Consider the following 16,408-nt stretch of genomic DNA (forward strand, 5'->3'; position numbering starts at 1 on the left):
CGTCAAAACAAATAGAGACGGCCGAACATGGGCGAGCAAGGAGAAAAGCGCCATTGAGCACGAGTCCAAAGCCCCAAATGGCGACGAGGAGAACACCGCCGAAGCGGACCTTGACTACCATCATTCCGATGTCCAAGTACGAGAGCGGATACCCGCACGCGGCGTGACAGAGAATGACAGTGTCGCTCACTGGCCGAGCACCGTTGGATCTCGCGGACTGTATGTAGCTCAGCAACATGTGTGACCGCCGTACACGGTACTTGGCTTATCACGCACGAGAGAATTCGTGTGGCCGATTCGTGTGGTCGAGCGTCTACCGCGAAAATCTCGACCACGCTTCCGAGTGCAAGAAACTCTCAGCTGCTTATGAAAAAGGCTGATGAGTGCCAGTCTCGCTAATGCCTGCTCTGGTGGTCGAAATGTATCCAACAGCGTCGTTGATTTCCGTCTTCCCTTGTCTTTTCAAGTCTAACTTTGAAGGTTTCACAACAACATTGGTGGCTCTGGATTTTTCCATGACTCGAGGGCGATGAGTGCGTAAGCAAGCAAGGAGGAAGAACGACGAGGTGAAGTCTGAAAGTCAGGAGAAACCTCTCCTCTCACTCATCTCTCTTCCCATGGGTATCATTTGACTGTCCCTATGTCCCTGCCTGCTGGTATCTGGACCTAACTCCAGAACAAACTCCAATGCCCGCGAATGATATGTCCCGTTGCAATTGAATCTGACTGCCCAGCCAAAACTGTGCAGGCGCTGCTTTGCCCTGCCCTGCCCTGCCCTGCCCTGCCCTGCCCTGCCCTGCCCTGCCCTGCCCTGCCCTGCCCTGGCTGCTCAACCCTGGCCTGCTCTGGAGATACGATGGGACAGGTGTCGAGAATGTTGTTACAGGAAGTACTCCCCTACCGGCTTTTTGGCTGGCATACCCCGAGTGCCTTGCGGCGCCGCTTCAAACACTCTATATCTCCGACCCGGGGTGGCCAGATTCCACAGGACGCCGCTTCCGCCTCCGTTGCCGTCTCCACCGACGGGTTCCCGTCTCCCCTGGTCGCCGTTCGCGCGTTGTATACAGCCCCCGTTCGAGCCATCCTCGCCGAGCTCCAAGATAGCAGCCACGTTTCCGCACCTGTAGCAGTAGTTCGGCGCGCTCCACACCGTCACGATAGTCTTGTCGAACATCTCCTTGTATCCTTCCATGACCAACTGATGGGCCCGCGCGATCAGCGACAAGTCGTTGTTGTGGTTAAAGTGCCGGACAATGTCGGCACCGAAGAGGAAGCCCGCGCCTCGCGGACTCAGTCCCCAGCCCTCGATCTCGTCCGGATCAGACCACAGGAGGTCGCACATAGCACCCTCGTGCGGAACTTCCTGCTTGCGATCGATCAAGCGGATTTTGTCGACCGTTTCGATCAAGGGCGAGAGACCACCGTGCACGCAGAGGACAGCCCCGGTAGAGGAGGTGGGCGGGTTGAACAACGACTGAGACGCCCCATTGAAGGACGTTTGCGAGGATATCGACGACGTAGGCGGCTCTAGTGGGTCGATGTCCGGCGCGGGAGATATCCGACTCGCATTCGAAGCTTGCTGCGAGGCTTCTGAAGCCAACGGCAGACCCTCGAACCTCCGACGGAGCGATTTCGACACGACGTCGCCGTTGGCATTGAGGACCTCGGACTCAATCTCCTCGTCCTCGGGCGGAAGCGTGGATTGCGTGTTGTTGTTACTGTTGCTCTCGTTGGCCTGCGAGCTGCCTGTCGGGGGAGGAACGTCGGTCGTGGCGCCCAGAATCAAGGCCCCCAGCGCGAGGTAATCAAACACCTCACAGCAATACCGCCACACGTTTGCGCTGCCGTATTTCCGGATACATTCATCATAGAAGCCGTACACGGTGGTGATCTGCCGCGACTCGTGGTTCCCCCGAATCAGCGTGATCCTGTCCGGGTACCTGACCTTCAAACAGAGCAATAGCAGGAAACTCTCCAGACTGTAGAAGCCCCGGTCCACGAAATCGCCCATGAACAAGTAATTCGTGTCCGGGACGTCGCCACCCACGCGAAACAGTTCCATCAAGTCGTGGAACTGCCCGTGTATATCCCCGCATATTGTTACCGGTGCGTCGACGGTCACCACGTTGCCTTCTTCGATGAGCAGTTCGCGCGCCTTGTAGCAGAGTTCGCGCACTTGAGGTTCGGGGATCGGGCGGCAGGCGCGCAGTTGCGCGATGGCTCTGGGCACCCCTTTGTCAGTTCTGTTGCGTAGCCCAGGTTTGACTCGGATGGGGGGCAGGGGCGCTTACTTGTCGAGGTCGCTCATCGCCGCAGAGCAGAGCAGATGAGGTCCCTACCTGCAACTGCGGCGCATGTGTGAGGACTTGGTCCAAGCGAAGTGGCGGTGCGCAGATGAATGCTCAGCGCTGAAGGTCAGGTCAGGTCAGGTCAGGTCAGGTCAATGGTGGCGGGTAAGTGAGAGCAGAACCGCGTGAGTCGTGCTGCGGTCGGGAGGTGATCTCTGGACGAACGCGACGGTCGTCAAGGGCGTTTTAATTGCGTCTATTATTTGGGAGGCACAGCGATGCGTCAGTTGGCATTCAACGTCCAGCGACGCACCCCCCGCCACTATGGACTTTGGGTATGCAAATCGTGTGCAAGTCTCGTAGCGTCGCGGTTAATCCTCGGTCTGGCGGCCGCTACGGCGGCGCATCCGACTGGAATGTGTGCTTTGCATTCAATTGAGCTCGAAGCTCGTGGTTTTTGTAGACCTTGGTGACCCCCGTACTGTGTACGGCGACAACACAGCACAGCATATCACCGCACGTCCACAACATCCTTCCCCTTTCCCTTCTGACTCTCTCGCGACCACGCTCCGCCATGCCACCGCACCTGCACCCCCGCTCCACAGCAACGTCCACCCTCTTCGCCGGCACGCTTCTCGCCTCCTTCATCGTCGTCGGCATCCCACATGTCTTCCCGTGCCCGCGCCCTCGAACAGGCTACGCTGCCGACGCGGGCCGAATAGAATTCGACGAGGACGGCAAGCCTATCAGGAGGAAGGCGACATCGACAGCGACTGGCGCGTCGGGTGCGGCCGATAGCGATCTGGAAGCTCGAAAAGCGACGCAGCATCAACGAGCCCGAGCTTCGCAAAAGGCTCTGAGCCAGAAAAAAGACCTGGACGAAGAAGCAGCCCTGTTTCGAGAGTTAGCTGCTGAGGCTGAGATGCTGGAGAAACAGACAAAGTTGGCGAGGGAGTGTCCGGTCCCGAAACCGAGGGGCTGGGTAGGACGGATACTGGGCTTCGAGGATCAGCGGGCAGCCGGGGTGAGCGGAGGAAGAGAGAAAGGGTGACGGCCGTCTTCGAGAAAGATTCGGTGTGGAACAAAGCAAAGCAACCCCACTGTGCCGAGCTGTTGACAATTGACGCGACGACAAATATTGCTCAGAAGAGCTCTAGAAAGCCGAGATCAACGGTACGGGAAGAAGCAGAGCAAGACTGGATGACGCCCGATGAACCCATCGCAGGCCTGCAGCGCGCGCAGAGCGAGGCGGTCGACCTGAGAACCTCATGGAGATTACACCAGAGGCGAGCAGAACGAGGGCTGATGGCCGATGGCTGAACGACACTGGACGAACACATCCAGCGGCGGCGCTACAAAACCACGCACACCGAGGCTGCCAACAATCGCAACGACGAAGGACACGACAAGAACCCAGGAGGCGATATCTGAATGGTGGAGCTACAAGCCGGAGCTACACGCCGGGGCTAGTGTCAACGTCTATTCTCGTGATATCCCTAATATACCGGGTTTCGAGAGACAGGTCTTCCAGCATCCACGATGTACGGCCTGAGCTGCGTTGTCAACGTCTATTCTCGTGATATCCTGATTATGCCGGGTTTCGAGAGACAGGCTCTCTTCAGCATCCACAACGTACAGCGAGCGGCGGGACAATATCCCCTCTTGCGGATACCTGCTCTGTGTATGTGCAGTGGATGTGGCAAAGTGTCGGTAATTGGCGATGAGTTCGGGCCCTTGACACTGTGTCTGGGTGAACGTGGGATTAGGGCATAAAGAGCTAGAACGACCGGAGGCTATCAATGAGAGCTTGGTGGAGAAGAGGTCAAGATCGATCATGGTGGACATAAGGGGTGTGTCTGAATGGTAGCAGTCTATCCAAATCTCATCCCCTGGCGCTCTTAGGACCTCGTTCGGAGCCTGCAACCAGCTGCTGAGCCGCCATTGACCATGAGCAACGAGATCAAAACAGGAAAAAGGAAAAGCTAGTCAAACACATCAGCCGTGGCCCTGCCATTCATCTGCAATGCAAAGGCATCTCAACATGGCTGCCATGTCAACCCTCAAACAACTTCATCTTCGACTTCAGCTGGCTTCATATTTGACTCTCTTCAGGTATGCGCTTTGTCGGTAGGTTGGTTCAATCGGCCCGTTCCCTATGGCCGTTGATTTCCTTCAATTTCATCCCTGTCTTCCAGTCCAGCTCCTTTGCGATTTGCGTCATACGTTCAAAGACCGGCCTGCCGACATATCTCCAGAAACCACCGGCTCGGACACATGTCTCGCGCTGCTCGTTCTCGAACCGTTCCAAATCATCTCGCACTAGGCCTTTGAGATTAGCAATGATGGAAGTGACCTGATGTGGCCTGCAGACAACGTCCTTGTCGGCAACCGCTCCGTCTTTTCTGGCAGCACCACCATTGACAACCGGGACAGCAAGGGACGTGCCACAAGACCGGGCATGTTCGGCATCTACCCCCAGCCTACCCAGCACAGCGACAAGCAGATCGTCCATCTCTTCATCAGCTGGGTTCTCGTCATTCACACGTTCACTGAACCTCCGCTTCTTTGAACCACCACTGCTCGTAGCAGATGCACTCTTGCACCTGTCCCGGTCACTCCTTCTCCTCTGTGCAATGCTTGACAGCAACGCCTTCTTGTGCTCGTCAATACTCGACAAAAAACCCATGTTGCGGGCAATGACTTCCTCGATGGTCTTGTCGGTGGCCAATGGATGTGTAGCACTTGCTGGGCCTTGTGCATTCGCAGCGTCGCCGTGCAAGACCTTTGCCACGAAGGAGACGTCTTCAGCCCGGACATTGATGACATGCCTCTGCTGGTTCTTAGCAGCTTTGGACTGTGATTTTGCGGCCTTGGAAGCTTTCTTCATGGCGCGGACCTCGGCCTTGGTCATCTTGGCAGGAGCAGTAAGAGCACGTTCGCTATCATCGGCCGTGCTTGCTGTGGTGTCGGTGACAGTTTGCGCGTCGTCATTGCCTTCATCGTCGAGCTCGCCATCCAGAAGATCAAATTGACGGACTTCTTGCTGAGCATAAGGGACGTTGACGGGCAGTTCCTCCAACCTAGTTCTGGTCCTGGTCGAGATCGGGCCTGTTCCAGTTGCGATCTTGTACTCTGCAAGGAGCTCTGCGATCTTTTTCATGCAGCAGCAAGTCAGTGATTGTTTCACGCTTCCGGCTCGTTGCCCCAGCAACGAGATGCGCTCCCAACTCACCCTTCGATGTCTGTTTTCATGTAGCTCGTCCGCCTGGATGCATGAGAAGCAGTTGTGGCTTGTCCCGATGGCGTGCATGGTCTGGTGATAGCGAGTACAAGGGATGCTGTGGGTTCCGTAGCAAGTCTGGCGGGCTTTGGGATTGCTCATCTTCATGGAACAGAGGTAACAACTGTGCTCTGCCGAGAGTTAGTATCGATTCACGGGTATGGCAGATGATGGTGACTTGCCTAGCCCCGATGCCGCCTCCCACTTGAAGGGGCTGTTGGGCGCAGCTGGGTCCATGGTCATGGTTGCCTCGCGTCTCGTGCGCCCTGGTCTCTACTTTGCTGCCTCCTGTGGGCTTGGAGGTCTCTCTGAGGTGATGGAATTGTTCTGGCTTGCCAGTGGCTCTCGATGTGCAGGAGAGATTGCAAAGACAACGACGTGGATCGAGGAGGGATGTCTGTCAGTGTCGGTGTTTCAGATCAGGCAAAGGGAGCGCAGTGAGGCAAAGAAGCGTGAGAAACAGAAGATGTCGAGTGAAGAAAGCGTGCACCCGCGGCATCTGGCAGTGAAAGTGATGAAAGTCCGGACCAGCCAGACGTGACGAGATGTGAAAGACTGAGTCCCAGAATGCGCAATGTGAAGGACTCTCAACTCACCTGAGGACGCGGAGGACAAAGCGAAAGATCTGTCACGCTTTGGACCAAGGTCTGTGGTTTCCTGCGGCGTCTGTTGTGATTTCTCGTGGACATTTTTGGGACAAAGAGCATACCGGAAGTATTGCAATCGCTAAGCCGTGGATGCGGTACATGAGCTAAACTTGATGCTGGCTGTCGGGCAACTGCAACTGGGTGGAGTTGATCCGATGTGCAATCCCGCACACACAGCAGCTGGGGCAGAGTGCAGAGACGATCGAGGCTGGGGATGTGGGCGGAGATGGCTTGACAGAGCCAGTGGACTGCAGAATGGGCAAGGATGAGCAGAGAACAGTATCTTTGTGTATGTACTGCTAAATGAGCGGGTGGCAGCTATGGAAATCAGATTGACGTTGCAAGTATTGCAAGAAAGAGCGACTTGGGTCCTCCGCCATTCAATACGACTATTCCGAGGAAAGCCCCCATTGGAAGTCCGACTGGACATTCCGAGTTTGCTCTCGCCTCAAGGAGCCGCAGCGTGGTTCCAGACTGGGAAGGTGTTGATCCAACCAAGATCTCAAACAACATAGGCTCGTAGTGGTCGGAGAGTAAGGGAGGGAGGGGGTCTGGAGCAAACCGATGCCGGCGGGCTGCATACTGGCCTGTCGATGTGTCGGTGAGCCCCAGCCCATATTCCACCCCCAACCTAGACTGCGATATCCCTGACGAGCCTGGCCGTGCACCATACATAGGGATAGTTCCTCTGGTACCAGTTGACAAAGGTCTTCTTCAGCGCGATGCGAGGCACAGTCGCCCAGCTACCACCAAGACAGACGTTGTGCTTGCCGTCGAAGAAGTCGGCTGTGTAGCCGGGGTACAGATCCATTGCCTTGAAGCCGTCATGTGGCGCCAACGGTGTGCTGGTCCATTCCCAGAGACCTCCAAGATCGCTTTGTCCGGAGAGGCGGTTGCCGTTGCCTGTGACTGGCGTTGGATGCCAGTGGCGGAAGGCAATGTTGCGATGCTCAAGCTCAATGAAGAGCTCGTGTGGGTCTGGCTTGGGGTTTGTGGCACTGCCGTTGGCGGCGCCGTTAGACAAAGAGCTTGATGGCGGTGTCTCCTCGACTCCGTCGTTCGAAAGATGCCTAGAGTGGTCAGATCATGTCCCGGCCACACGACGATATGGGCTTACCCGTTGACGGCCGAGATCAACTTGCTCGGGACCTTCTGAAGGATACTCTTCTGCTCCTCGACATACTGATACAGGCTTCGAGCCTCTTCCAAGGTTGGGATCCGGCCACCAGACCATTCGGCGTACGCGGCCAGTTCGTCGTAGGAGGCCATGACTGGCCAATCCAGAGCATATTTGAGAGGGACGAGCCCATAGACTGTTCGGACGGCCTTGCCTTCAACGAAAGCGGAACTGGCCATCTTGAGTGTATCTTTCCCATGGCCATTGACACCATTGGTGCCATTGGACTGGTCGGTCATGTCCAAGGTAGTCCACGAAGCCGGAAGGGGGCTCTTGAGGGTGACTTCCAAGAAGTGGGCATATTCGCCATTGCTGATAGGGCGACTCTGAGCCTCGAACTCGTGGACCGTCACATTGCGTGGCGGCCTTTCATTGTCCCAGCCAAAGTACCGGTCCGGTCCCAGATCGTTTTCCGGATCATCCAAACCTAGTTTGACTTCGCTCGCGGGAACGCGATGCCACTGGTTCTCGACACGTTGTGCGCGGGCTTCCGCCGCCAACGCTCGGAAGTCTGGTGGCGCTTGGCCCGGCGGCGGAAGGATTCGTTCACTCTGTAAAAGCATGTACAGAAATGTCTCTAAATGCATCGCCTCGTGTTCGTAAGCTAACCATAGCGCCCGGCCGAGTTTGCGATCCGAATATGCCAGGCCAGACGCAGTGCTCTCCATTATACGTGCTCTCACACGTTCAGAATAATTCAGAATCTCTTTCAATGGAGGCCATGCATCTGGAATTTCGCTATGGTCGTGACACAACTCAGGGTTGTCCACGTCTAGATAACTTAATATTCACACAGAGATAGTGAGCATCGCTGAGCACCTACCTGGATCAACACCGCGTTCAAAGATCGAACGATAGAACGCCGGATCGGTAGGCTCCCTAGCCGTAGCTTTGGTATAATGGATGTCTAGAGTTTTGTCAGTACGATAGTCGAGCACCCATGAGGTACGATGTGTACCGGCGAAGGTGGGTATATGGCCGAGATAGAATATCAGGTCATTTCTCAGTTTGATTGGTTTGTTGAGCAACTCATCTCTCGGAACCATCGACTTCGTCACGGTGTCCCATGCGGCCCATAATTGCCTCCAATCGTTCTGGGATGGAATGGGACTCGCCGCAAACTCTGCTGGCTTGAGGGGGAAGTCAATGCTGGACGGAGACAGGAGATGGATATCTGAGTCGATTGTCAACCCGAATTCAAGCACGCAGTTGCAGTGCTTACGATAATTATTTGCCTCATTGCCATAGGACATCTGCAGGATGAGGCCTGCAGCATGCCAAAGTGCATCGCTTTCAGCCTCGGAATACTTGAAAGCGTCCTCAAGATGGATCTTCTCGCCTTTCTCGAAAGTGAAGTCCTTGACGTGGATAGTCTTCAACGCGACGTACGATGCTTGGTGTTTGTTGGACTTTTCGTCGTAGAGCCCTTCAACCGCCCAGTCGTCTGACTGGAATGCTTCATATCCAAGGATATTGTTGGCATGGACGAGCCCGTTGCGATAGAACTGCTCGGTGACACGTCGAGAGTCATTATAAGCGCAAAAGACCCGCTCCGGTTGCTGGCACGCATCAAGGCCGACGAGCAGGAAGTCTGATGCTGTCAAGGCTTTCTTGAATGAAGCGAGGAACTCGGTCGCGCCCTGACGGGTGAAATTGCCCAAGGAAGAGCCCATTGTCATGACACATGTCGCGGCCCGATCTGTCCGGTGTTGTCCCAGCCACAACAGGGCATCGTCGTAAGTACCATGCAACGCGTGGAAGCTGACATAGCGGAAGGCACTTATGTCCAGCTCAGCGAAGGTCCGCTTGAGTTCGGACAGTGAGAGATCCAAAGCAAAGTACTCGACCTGCTTATGGGCTCGTTCGAATGCTTCGAGAAGGATGTTCACCTTGCGAAGGTTCCTATTGGTCACGCAACCTCAGCCCCCGATCAGGTGGACGTCGACGAGCCTGGCAATACTCACCCACTGCCGAGTTCCACAAGCCGGCTGTCTTCTGGAATTCGTGCGACAATCTCTTCGGCGTGCAGCTTGAGGGCCTCAATCTCGGCGTTCGTGAGGTAGTACTCATCCAGGTAGGTGATCTCCTCGAACAATTTCAGGCCCTTCTCTGAAATGGTTTAGTATTTGTCATTGACACAAAGGACCTCTGTACCATCGTAGAGCAGCAACGTAGGGAAGGTGCGTGGGTCGCCCTGGGGAGGATTCAACGATTGTTTCAATGTCTCAACAAGGGACCTGTTGGACGTATCCTCCCGGATATCAAGGATCGGCACACCAGCCGAAGTATGGGTGGCCATGGTAGTGCTTCGACCAGGGGAGTCTCAGAATGCCAACACGAGGATGGCTTGGATATGTGGCACAGGCGAGATCAAGATATACTCGCTCGATGTAAGACAGTTGAAGCAAAGATCGAGACTAGAATCAACACGAGCAGAGACCTCGAGGTATGTTTGTATGCAGGTCCCACTACATCCCGGTGGTTGGACCTTTCGCCAGGCAGGGCAGAATGTGCTATACCAATGAGAGCGGCGCTGGAAACGCTCCGCCGAATGGCTGAGGTGAGTCGGAACACAATGCAAGGTTCCATTTCCAAGCTGCCACGTCCACGAGGATCGTCGAGCACTGTTTGGATGCCTTTGCCCTGTGTGGACCTGTCAAAGGCGTTCCTCAGCGGCCGTGGAGGGCTAAACGTGCCGGGAGTGGTTCGCGACGACGAAGCTTGACGTTATGGACGCGACAATACGCATGATCAGTCAACACTCGCATGCCACTACCAAGACCTGGGGCGGAACCAGGGTGGCGACCGCAGAGATTTCATGTTCAGGAACGAGGGCTCCGTGGTAGGCGTGAGCCAACGGCTTGTGGCTCACCTCCCCCGGCCCCGTGCTGAACCATACGAGCACACGAGGTAGCGGGCGAGAGCGGGGTACCGGGTGCTGACGATGACGACACAGACCTTAATTCCGAACCCGAGTACTGCGACATACTGGGAGAAGTAAAATCTCTACCCGGGTCAAGACATCTGCCGTGCAAGACGGAGCAGTCGTGACGAAGTTACTCGGATGGTGAACAAATAGGTGCACAAACAGCAGACACACATGGAGTTAGTGGCGTGGCGTGTTCGTGTGAGAGGATCGTGGAGGATCCAGGGCTGCATGGGGTAAAGAGGCGCAGCTTCGCCATGCTGCTTCGAGCACTTGTCGACGTAACACAGGGAGGCCTGTGGGAGCGTGAACGGATGAATTTGGTCAGCCTGGCCGGTCGGTTTTCCTGTACCCGGCGACATGGTGCGGCCGAGGGTTCCACGACACTTGGCCACGCATCGACCTGAATGGCTGTCGCGTATCAGCGACCTATGCACAGTTGAACAGTTCTATACTGCTCGGAAGAGAGCCGCTGCGCGCATTCCATAATCACAAACCCCGTCGGCGAAAGATACATACGAGTACGAGCACTACTAGGTAGATAGGGCAGGTGTCTGCTGCCATGTTGAGCTAAACACAGGTACCGTGGAAAGTCAAGTACCAGTTCCCGACTAGTGTCAAGTCATCACGCCGAATGCGCGGTGCCGTTGGAGCTTCCGATCCTCCGAGTCCCAGTAACCGACCGAAGAGTCGGGCGCGTTCTGCACAGTAGGCCGACAAGAACCGCTCGGAGTGGACTGGTCCTGTCTCACGCGCGAGTGAAGGATGGATGAAGGAGAACAGAGACAATCGTGTCGGCCTCCGGCGCGGAAGAACATATGGCCGGAAGCGCTAACCCGAAGCAGGTAAAGAGTAAATAAAGATACGCGCACTTTTGGAGCTTCGCTGAGATCTCGACACGCCAGCAGCTTCTCATACCCAGCACAATTATGCCACGCGCTTCTATGCATCGACAGCGAATATTGGCTTTCTAAGTCGTGTTATGCGATATCGCCACTGATGATGATTGTCCGTGCTGCTTCCGTTGCAGCTTGACCGACCCACCCATACATTCTTCATTTGGCACCTCCAACTCCCCCTCCACCTCGCTTCGATCGCCATGTCAAAGTCAGGCAACCTGGCCGCCCTCTCGGCCGTTCTCAGTCCTGGAGAGACACCCACCATATACTATGCAGAAGACCCTCCTTACCTTCCACGAATACTCGTCTTCTACTTCCCGGTTCAAGCTGTTGGCTCACTAGCTTCGACATCCCGCATCCGGACCACCATTCTCTCCGCGGCCGGCTTCAAAAGCTATGGAGCCTTCTCCGTTGCTCCCAATAGCAGTTACTACTCTGCAGTCCACAAGCTACCCGAGGACAAACAACGGGACGACGTCTACAGGGGCATCGCCTTTGCACTTTGCAGGTACTTCTCTGAAGTCCCACCCGAAGTCAAGAACGCGATAGATGAAGAGAATGCACACCATGGAATAGCCATGAAGTGGGGACAAACGCATGCAGCTCAAGTTACCTGCCGGATGAGCAGGGTTATCAATACTGAAGAGATCATTGAGGCGCTGCGCCCATTTTCCAAGGAGCGACCATCGAGCCCCCAGACCCCCCTAAGGCCTCTAGCATCGATCAGGAAGACGCGGCCGTCGTTCTTGCCGCACGAGCCTAGTAATCATGGCACCAGTCGTGTCGGTCAGGCGTTCACGCCGTCAAAGAGAATGCCCAGTGGACAATCGAGGCGCACTCCGTCCATATCCTCTCCTGGACATCGAAAAGCAAGCAGCACGCCCGACCCGAAGCACTCGGTTCAACAGTTAGAGTCGCTACGCTTCAAGATGTGCGAGTTTGTGGATACCGAAGATCGATACATCACTCGTCTCCAGCAGTTGATCGAGTTGGTTACAAACCAAGGGCGAACACCCAAGTCACTGAGCTCCAAGTTCTCGAGTAAAGGCAACCATAAGGCCATGAACGCTATGCTTCAATTTCCGTCGCTGTTGGATCAGATCAGGGACCTGAACATTGCATTCCTGGACGACATCGAGACAGCATTGCACAATTCGGAGGATGCTGCTATAACTTTCCTGGACTCGGCTCAGTCAAATCCACAGCTTCTGCAGAATGCTAAAGATCCCATGGGCGTGCTCAGCTTTGCCAAGATCCTTCTGGCACATTTCCCAAAATTCCCCATGCCGTACAGAGAGTACCTCGACCTGCATTCTCAGGTCTCATCGAACCTCGACCAATTTCTGAAAGAAGGCACGACATCAATCCAACAAGTACCGTCGCTGCTTATGGAGCCAGCGCAACGAATCTCGCGATATGGCCTTTACATCGACAGCATGCTTCCCCATGTGCCCTCGAACTTCACCGTCGCCATCCGTACGCTCGAAAAAGCCCGCAAGATCATTGCCGAAATTTGCGAAATGGAGCCCGCGGCATCAACAATCCTAGACTCTCTCCGCATCGAGCATGAAGCAAAAAAGAAGGGTCTCTCCCCCTCGAAACTCCTCTCCGGCCTGACAAGATCGAACGGCACAATCCGAGAAGCCCCCGCTCTGACGGGAAGTCTGAAAGAGCGCGACGGACCGCGCCTCTTCCCCAGCCTCGGTCGAAGTCTCAGCCGGCGCACGAAGACCACTCGACCGGGCCTCGCGACCATCCTTGCCGAACAAGATCCCGAACAAGCAAATAACATGCAGATGCAGCCTCGAAACGACGAGAACAGGCCCCTCACCTCATCATCGGCGCTCTCCTTTGGATCGGTCAAAAGACCGCCGACCTCAGGCTCCAGCATCAGCACGACGAATCGTTCAACCGCGAGTGCGAGCCCCGGCCCCAACATGAGTGGACTGCTAAGCAGCAAGAAACTGCGCGTGCGGACTGCTCCTAGCGGTACGCCGGGTTTGCGATCCCCAACGGAACCGCATGGACAAACCCTCGGACTTTCTCATCCAGCTTCATCGCCGCCTATCAAGGTGGGCAGTGAGCCGCAGCGAAGCCTAGAGCACTTGAAGGCCGAACTGATGCGCGTCGAGGAGGAGAATTACAAGCTCCTACAGGAGAATGCCGATCTGAAGATGTCGATCCGGGAATGTACGTGTGGAGCGGCGCGGCGCTAAAGCCGACAGGCGAAGAAGGCTGTCCCTGTCGTCGCTGTGGTGGTGCGCTGTTCGACAAGGGAAAGGAGAGAGGCAAAGGGAGAGGGGGAGGAAAATGCTAAGGGGGATGAAACTCGATAGTTTCTGCTCATGACTCACGACATCTGCTTCACCCACCCAGGTTGGATTTTTACTGGGCCTTGAGCCGGTCTGCATTGTATTTGCATCGAAGCTGTATGAGTATGATTATCTGCTGCGTTGGGCCCATGGGACAGGAGTAGGCATTGGCATCGGCGTTGGCATTCGGCATTGGCAGTTGCATAGGTCGTAGAGAGTACAGCATAGACTTCGGCACGCACAAAAGGTCGTCATGGAACACAGCACAGCACAGAATAAGGATGATTCGATCCAAAGACGCTGAGTCCAGTTCGGGAAACCCGACCCAGAACTTCAAGGGCTCTCATTTGGGGTTTCTGTTTGGTTCTCATCTTCGCCGCAGCAACGAGAAGTCTTACTCCTGCCTACTCCGTACATACTACGTGAGGTTCCATTGCCTGGCGGTTTTGAAGTCGACAAAGGCTCGCTTTGGGTGCCGCTCTGGTCTCCCCACAGCCAAACAGCTCTGCACTGGCCTTTCCGCCGTATCTTCGTCGGTCCTCGGCACACCTATGACGTGCCAAGCAGGCTCTGCCTGACCTAGTCCTCCTCATCCCACCCTGCCACAACGGCCGCCCATCCGCTTTTCGCCCTCGCCACATCCCGTCCTGTATTCGACCTCAGCTCCCGTGCTTTTCCGGGGTCATCCTCGTACCAGCATCGGGCGACATAATCGTCCGCTATCGTGACGAGTTGTCCGTTGCCTGGGATCCACGCGCAGCAGGAAACTTCCTTCCTGTGGCCGTTGATGAGGGGAGTGCCATGGTGATACATATGTGTGGCCTCTGGGTCGTTGCTGTGCAAGGTAAAGGAAGTGGTCATTTTCGACGCAGAAGCGCGTTGTGGGAGAGAAGCCCTGGAGGGGTGGTTCGATGTGCTTGAAGAGGCTCTGGTGGTAGGGAAAGGCGTTCGAGCAGCTTTTGCGAGGTATCGTTCGTCGGTGGGGAAGAGGACGGCGCAATCTTCGCCTGTGCCCGCAGCCAGCAGTTCCGTGTTCTCATCTGTCTTGGGACGAAGGGAAAGTTTGTCGTAGAATGACCCGAGTCGCAGTTTCTCGTGGCGGAAGCCATACAAGGGACCAAGGCCTGTGCCAGCGCTGCGAGAGGCTTTGAACGCTTGAGTTGAGGATGGGTTCATCCCCGGCGAGCCTCCAAGGACAAGATGTGCGGTGGAGTAAGCATAAATGGTATTGTCCCGGCACAGAGTGTAGAGTCTTGCGCCATCTGTGCTCATCACTATGGACGTGACGCCAAATGGACGGGTAAGCTCGTGACTCTTGGGCTCTGCTGTCGCCGAAACAGGAATAGGTCGACCTGATCGCTGCTTGTACGACGCCCGCAGGTCCCATAGCTTGATGATAGCGTTGTGCTCGGAAGCCGTCGCTAGCATATGCGGACGAGTCTCGCTAATGAATGCGCAGGCTGTAACGGCGAAGTCGGCTTTCGAAGATAGTGGAGCAGACGGGCGCTTGCTGTTCATCAGCTTGACTTTGTCCCAGGGCGTATGCGCACCGACAATCTCGGTTTGAGGAACAACTTCTCTGCTGTTATTGAGGAAGTGCGGTGAGCGCGTGAGGGGCTTCACTTTCAATGATCCCAGGGCGTTCTGTGCACAGCGTAGATCCCACAGGCACACGCTTCCATCACGGGAGCACGTCGCCAGTATCTTATTGCCCGAAGCAGGTTGCCATCGCACATTTTTGATTGAACCAACATGACCAACCAGCGTATGCGTGCCGGTACGAGTGTTCATGTCGATGATTCGGCAGGTCTGGTCCCCGGACGCGGTAGCGAGGAAATGATCATCCGGCGAGAACTGCATATCCATAATGGCGTTGTCGTGGGGGATCATTCGACCCTCGAACTTGAGAGAGCCATCATAGCCCTCTACACGTGGCCACGCTCGGTATATCTCGATCTGGCCATCTTCGTTCCCGATAGCGACAGACTCTTGCTGGTGGAAGCTCGTCGCGCAGAAGGGCAATGACCGTTCCCGTGTGGTGTTGGTAGAGTTCGTGAAGACGTCGTCCGGAAGAGTATAGAAGTTTCCCGTCTCATTCTGCCACAATTTGCTGTCGTTGGCCTGCCGAAGGATTCCTCTGCCACCTAATTGCCTAGACAGGTTGCCTGCGGAGCTGCTGAGAGATTTGTACCTAGTCACTCGTGGCCGACATTCTAATTCATCTTCGTCCAAATACTCGTCGTCATCGTCATCATCATCGTTGTCGTCGTCGTCCAGCCCAAGGCATGTGCCGGGAGAGCCCTTCACACCTATCAGGCCTGCTCCCGTAGTCCGTGCATTATCTTGGCTGGCAGGTGATTTCGTGACCGGCGAAGAGGGAATGGAAGGTATGGAGCTGAAGGACAGTCTTCTCCTTTTTGAAGGAGGTCCGTCCTCTTCGTCCGCGGCCAGTGTGACTTTGTTGCCCTTTAGACGGCTGTTAAGGTTTGCTGCGGACAACTTCTGCAAAGCTTTTCGAGAGGTCCGAACTGACTTGTTCTTGGTGTCTTGCAGTCTCGGATGGAAGAACTTGTTGAAGCGGTTCGGGGTGATTGAAGGGTTCTTCTTTACGCGGCTACTCCGACGAGGACTTCTGGTTTCGGCAGGCGGAGCAGGCATCTTGTCCATCCGGACACGTTTCTCTGGCGTAGTTTGCTCCATTGTGACTATGGGAGAGTCTGGATAACCGGGGTTATAATTTTTAACACTGATGGTCGATTGCTCATCCCTCTCAAGTATGGAAGACCATAGTGGTCGATAGCTGGAGACGAGGCGAGGACTGGTGAAGTATGCAAGAGGTGGAGGTAGAGGTAGAGGTAGAGGTAGAGGTAGAGGTAGAG

At 55.5% G+C, this 16,408-nt stretch overlaps 6 protein-coding genes across 6 annotated transcripts; 2 read left to right on the top strand and 4 right to left on the bottom strand.

Moving 5' to 3' along the window:
* Positions 1 to 880: 880 nt before the first annotated feature.
* Positions 881 to 2,308, bottom strand: G647_07769 (serine/threonine-protein phosphatase 4 catalytic subunit B; the record flags this gene model as incomplete). The annotated part of the gene is made up of 2 exons (XM_008732081.1): positions 881 to 2,222; positions 2,292 to 2,308. The coding sequence occupies 2 exons, from the start codon at positions 2,306 to 2,308 to the stop codon at positions 881 to 883; spliced, it is 1,359 nt and encodes a 452-aa protein (XP_008730303.1).
* A 554-nt stretch (positions 2,309 to 2,862) lies between these two features.
* On the top strand, positions 2,863 to 3,339 carry G647_07770 (uncharacterized protein; the record flags this gene model as incomplete). Its single annotated transcript, XM_008732082.1, has 1 exon — positions 2,863 to 3,339. One exon carries the CDS (start codon positions 2,863 to 2,865, stop codon positions 3,337 to 3,339), a length of 477 nt encoding a protein of 158 aa, XP_008730304.1.
* Positions 3,340 to 4,425: 1,086 nt separating this feature from the next.
* G647_07771 (uncharacterized protein) lies at positions 4,426 to 5,598 on the bottom strand (the record flags this gene model as incomplete). Its single annotated transcript, XM_008732083.1, has 2 exons — positions 4,426 to 5,439; positions 5,521 to 5,598. 2 exons carry the CDS (start codon positions 5,596 to 5,598, stop codon positions 4,426 to 4,428), a joined length of 1,092 nt encoding a protein of 363 aa, XP_008730305.1.
* Positions 5,599 to 6,846: 1,248 nt separating this feature from the next.
* On the bottom strand, positions 6,847 to 9,691 carry G647_07772 (uncharacterized protein; the record flags this gene model as incomplete). The annotated part of the gene is made up of 7 exons (XM_008732084.1): positions 6,847 to 7,285; positions 7,333 to 8,164; positions 8,216 to 8,299; positions 8,351 to 8,566; positions 8,615 to 9,294; positions 9,357 to 9,501; positions 9,547 to 9,691. 7 exons carry the CDS (start codon positions 9,689 to 9,691, stop codon positions 6,847 to 6,849), a joined length of 2,541 nt encoding a protein of 846 aa, XP_008730306.1.
* A 1,726-nt stretch (positions 9,692 to 11,417) lies between these two features.
* Positions 11,418 to 13,433, top strand: G647_07773 (uncharacterized protein; the record flags this gene model as incomplete). Its single annotated transcript, XM_008732085.1, has 1 exon — positions 11,418 to 13,433. One exon carries the CDS (start codon positions 11,418 to 11,420, stop codon positions 13,431 to 13,433), a length of 2,016 nt encoding a protein of 671 aa, XP_008730307.1.
* Positions 13,434 to 14,108: 675 nt separating this feature from the next.
* G647_07774 (uncharacterized protein) lies at positions 14,109 to 16,229 on the bottom strand (the record flags this gene model as incomplete). The annotated part of the gene is made up of 1 exon (XM_008732086.1): positions 14,109 to 16,229. One exon carries the CDS (start codon positions 16,227 to 16,229, stop codon positions 14,109 to 14,111), a length of 2,121 nt encoding a protein of 706 aa, XP_008730308.1.
* Positions 16,230 to 16,408: the final 179 nt, after the last annotated feature.

Source organism: Cladophialophora carrionii (assembly GCF_000365165.1).
Source record: "Cladophialophora carrionii CBS 160.54 unplaced genomic scaffold supercont1.6, whole genome shotgun sequence".
Lineage (NCBI taxonomy): Eukaryota > Fungi > Ascomycota > Eurotiomycetes > Chaetothyriales > Herpotrichiellaceae > Cladophialophora > Cladophialophora carrionii.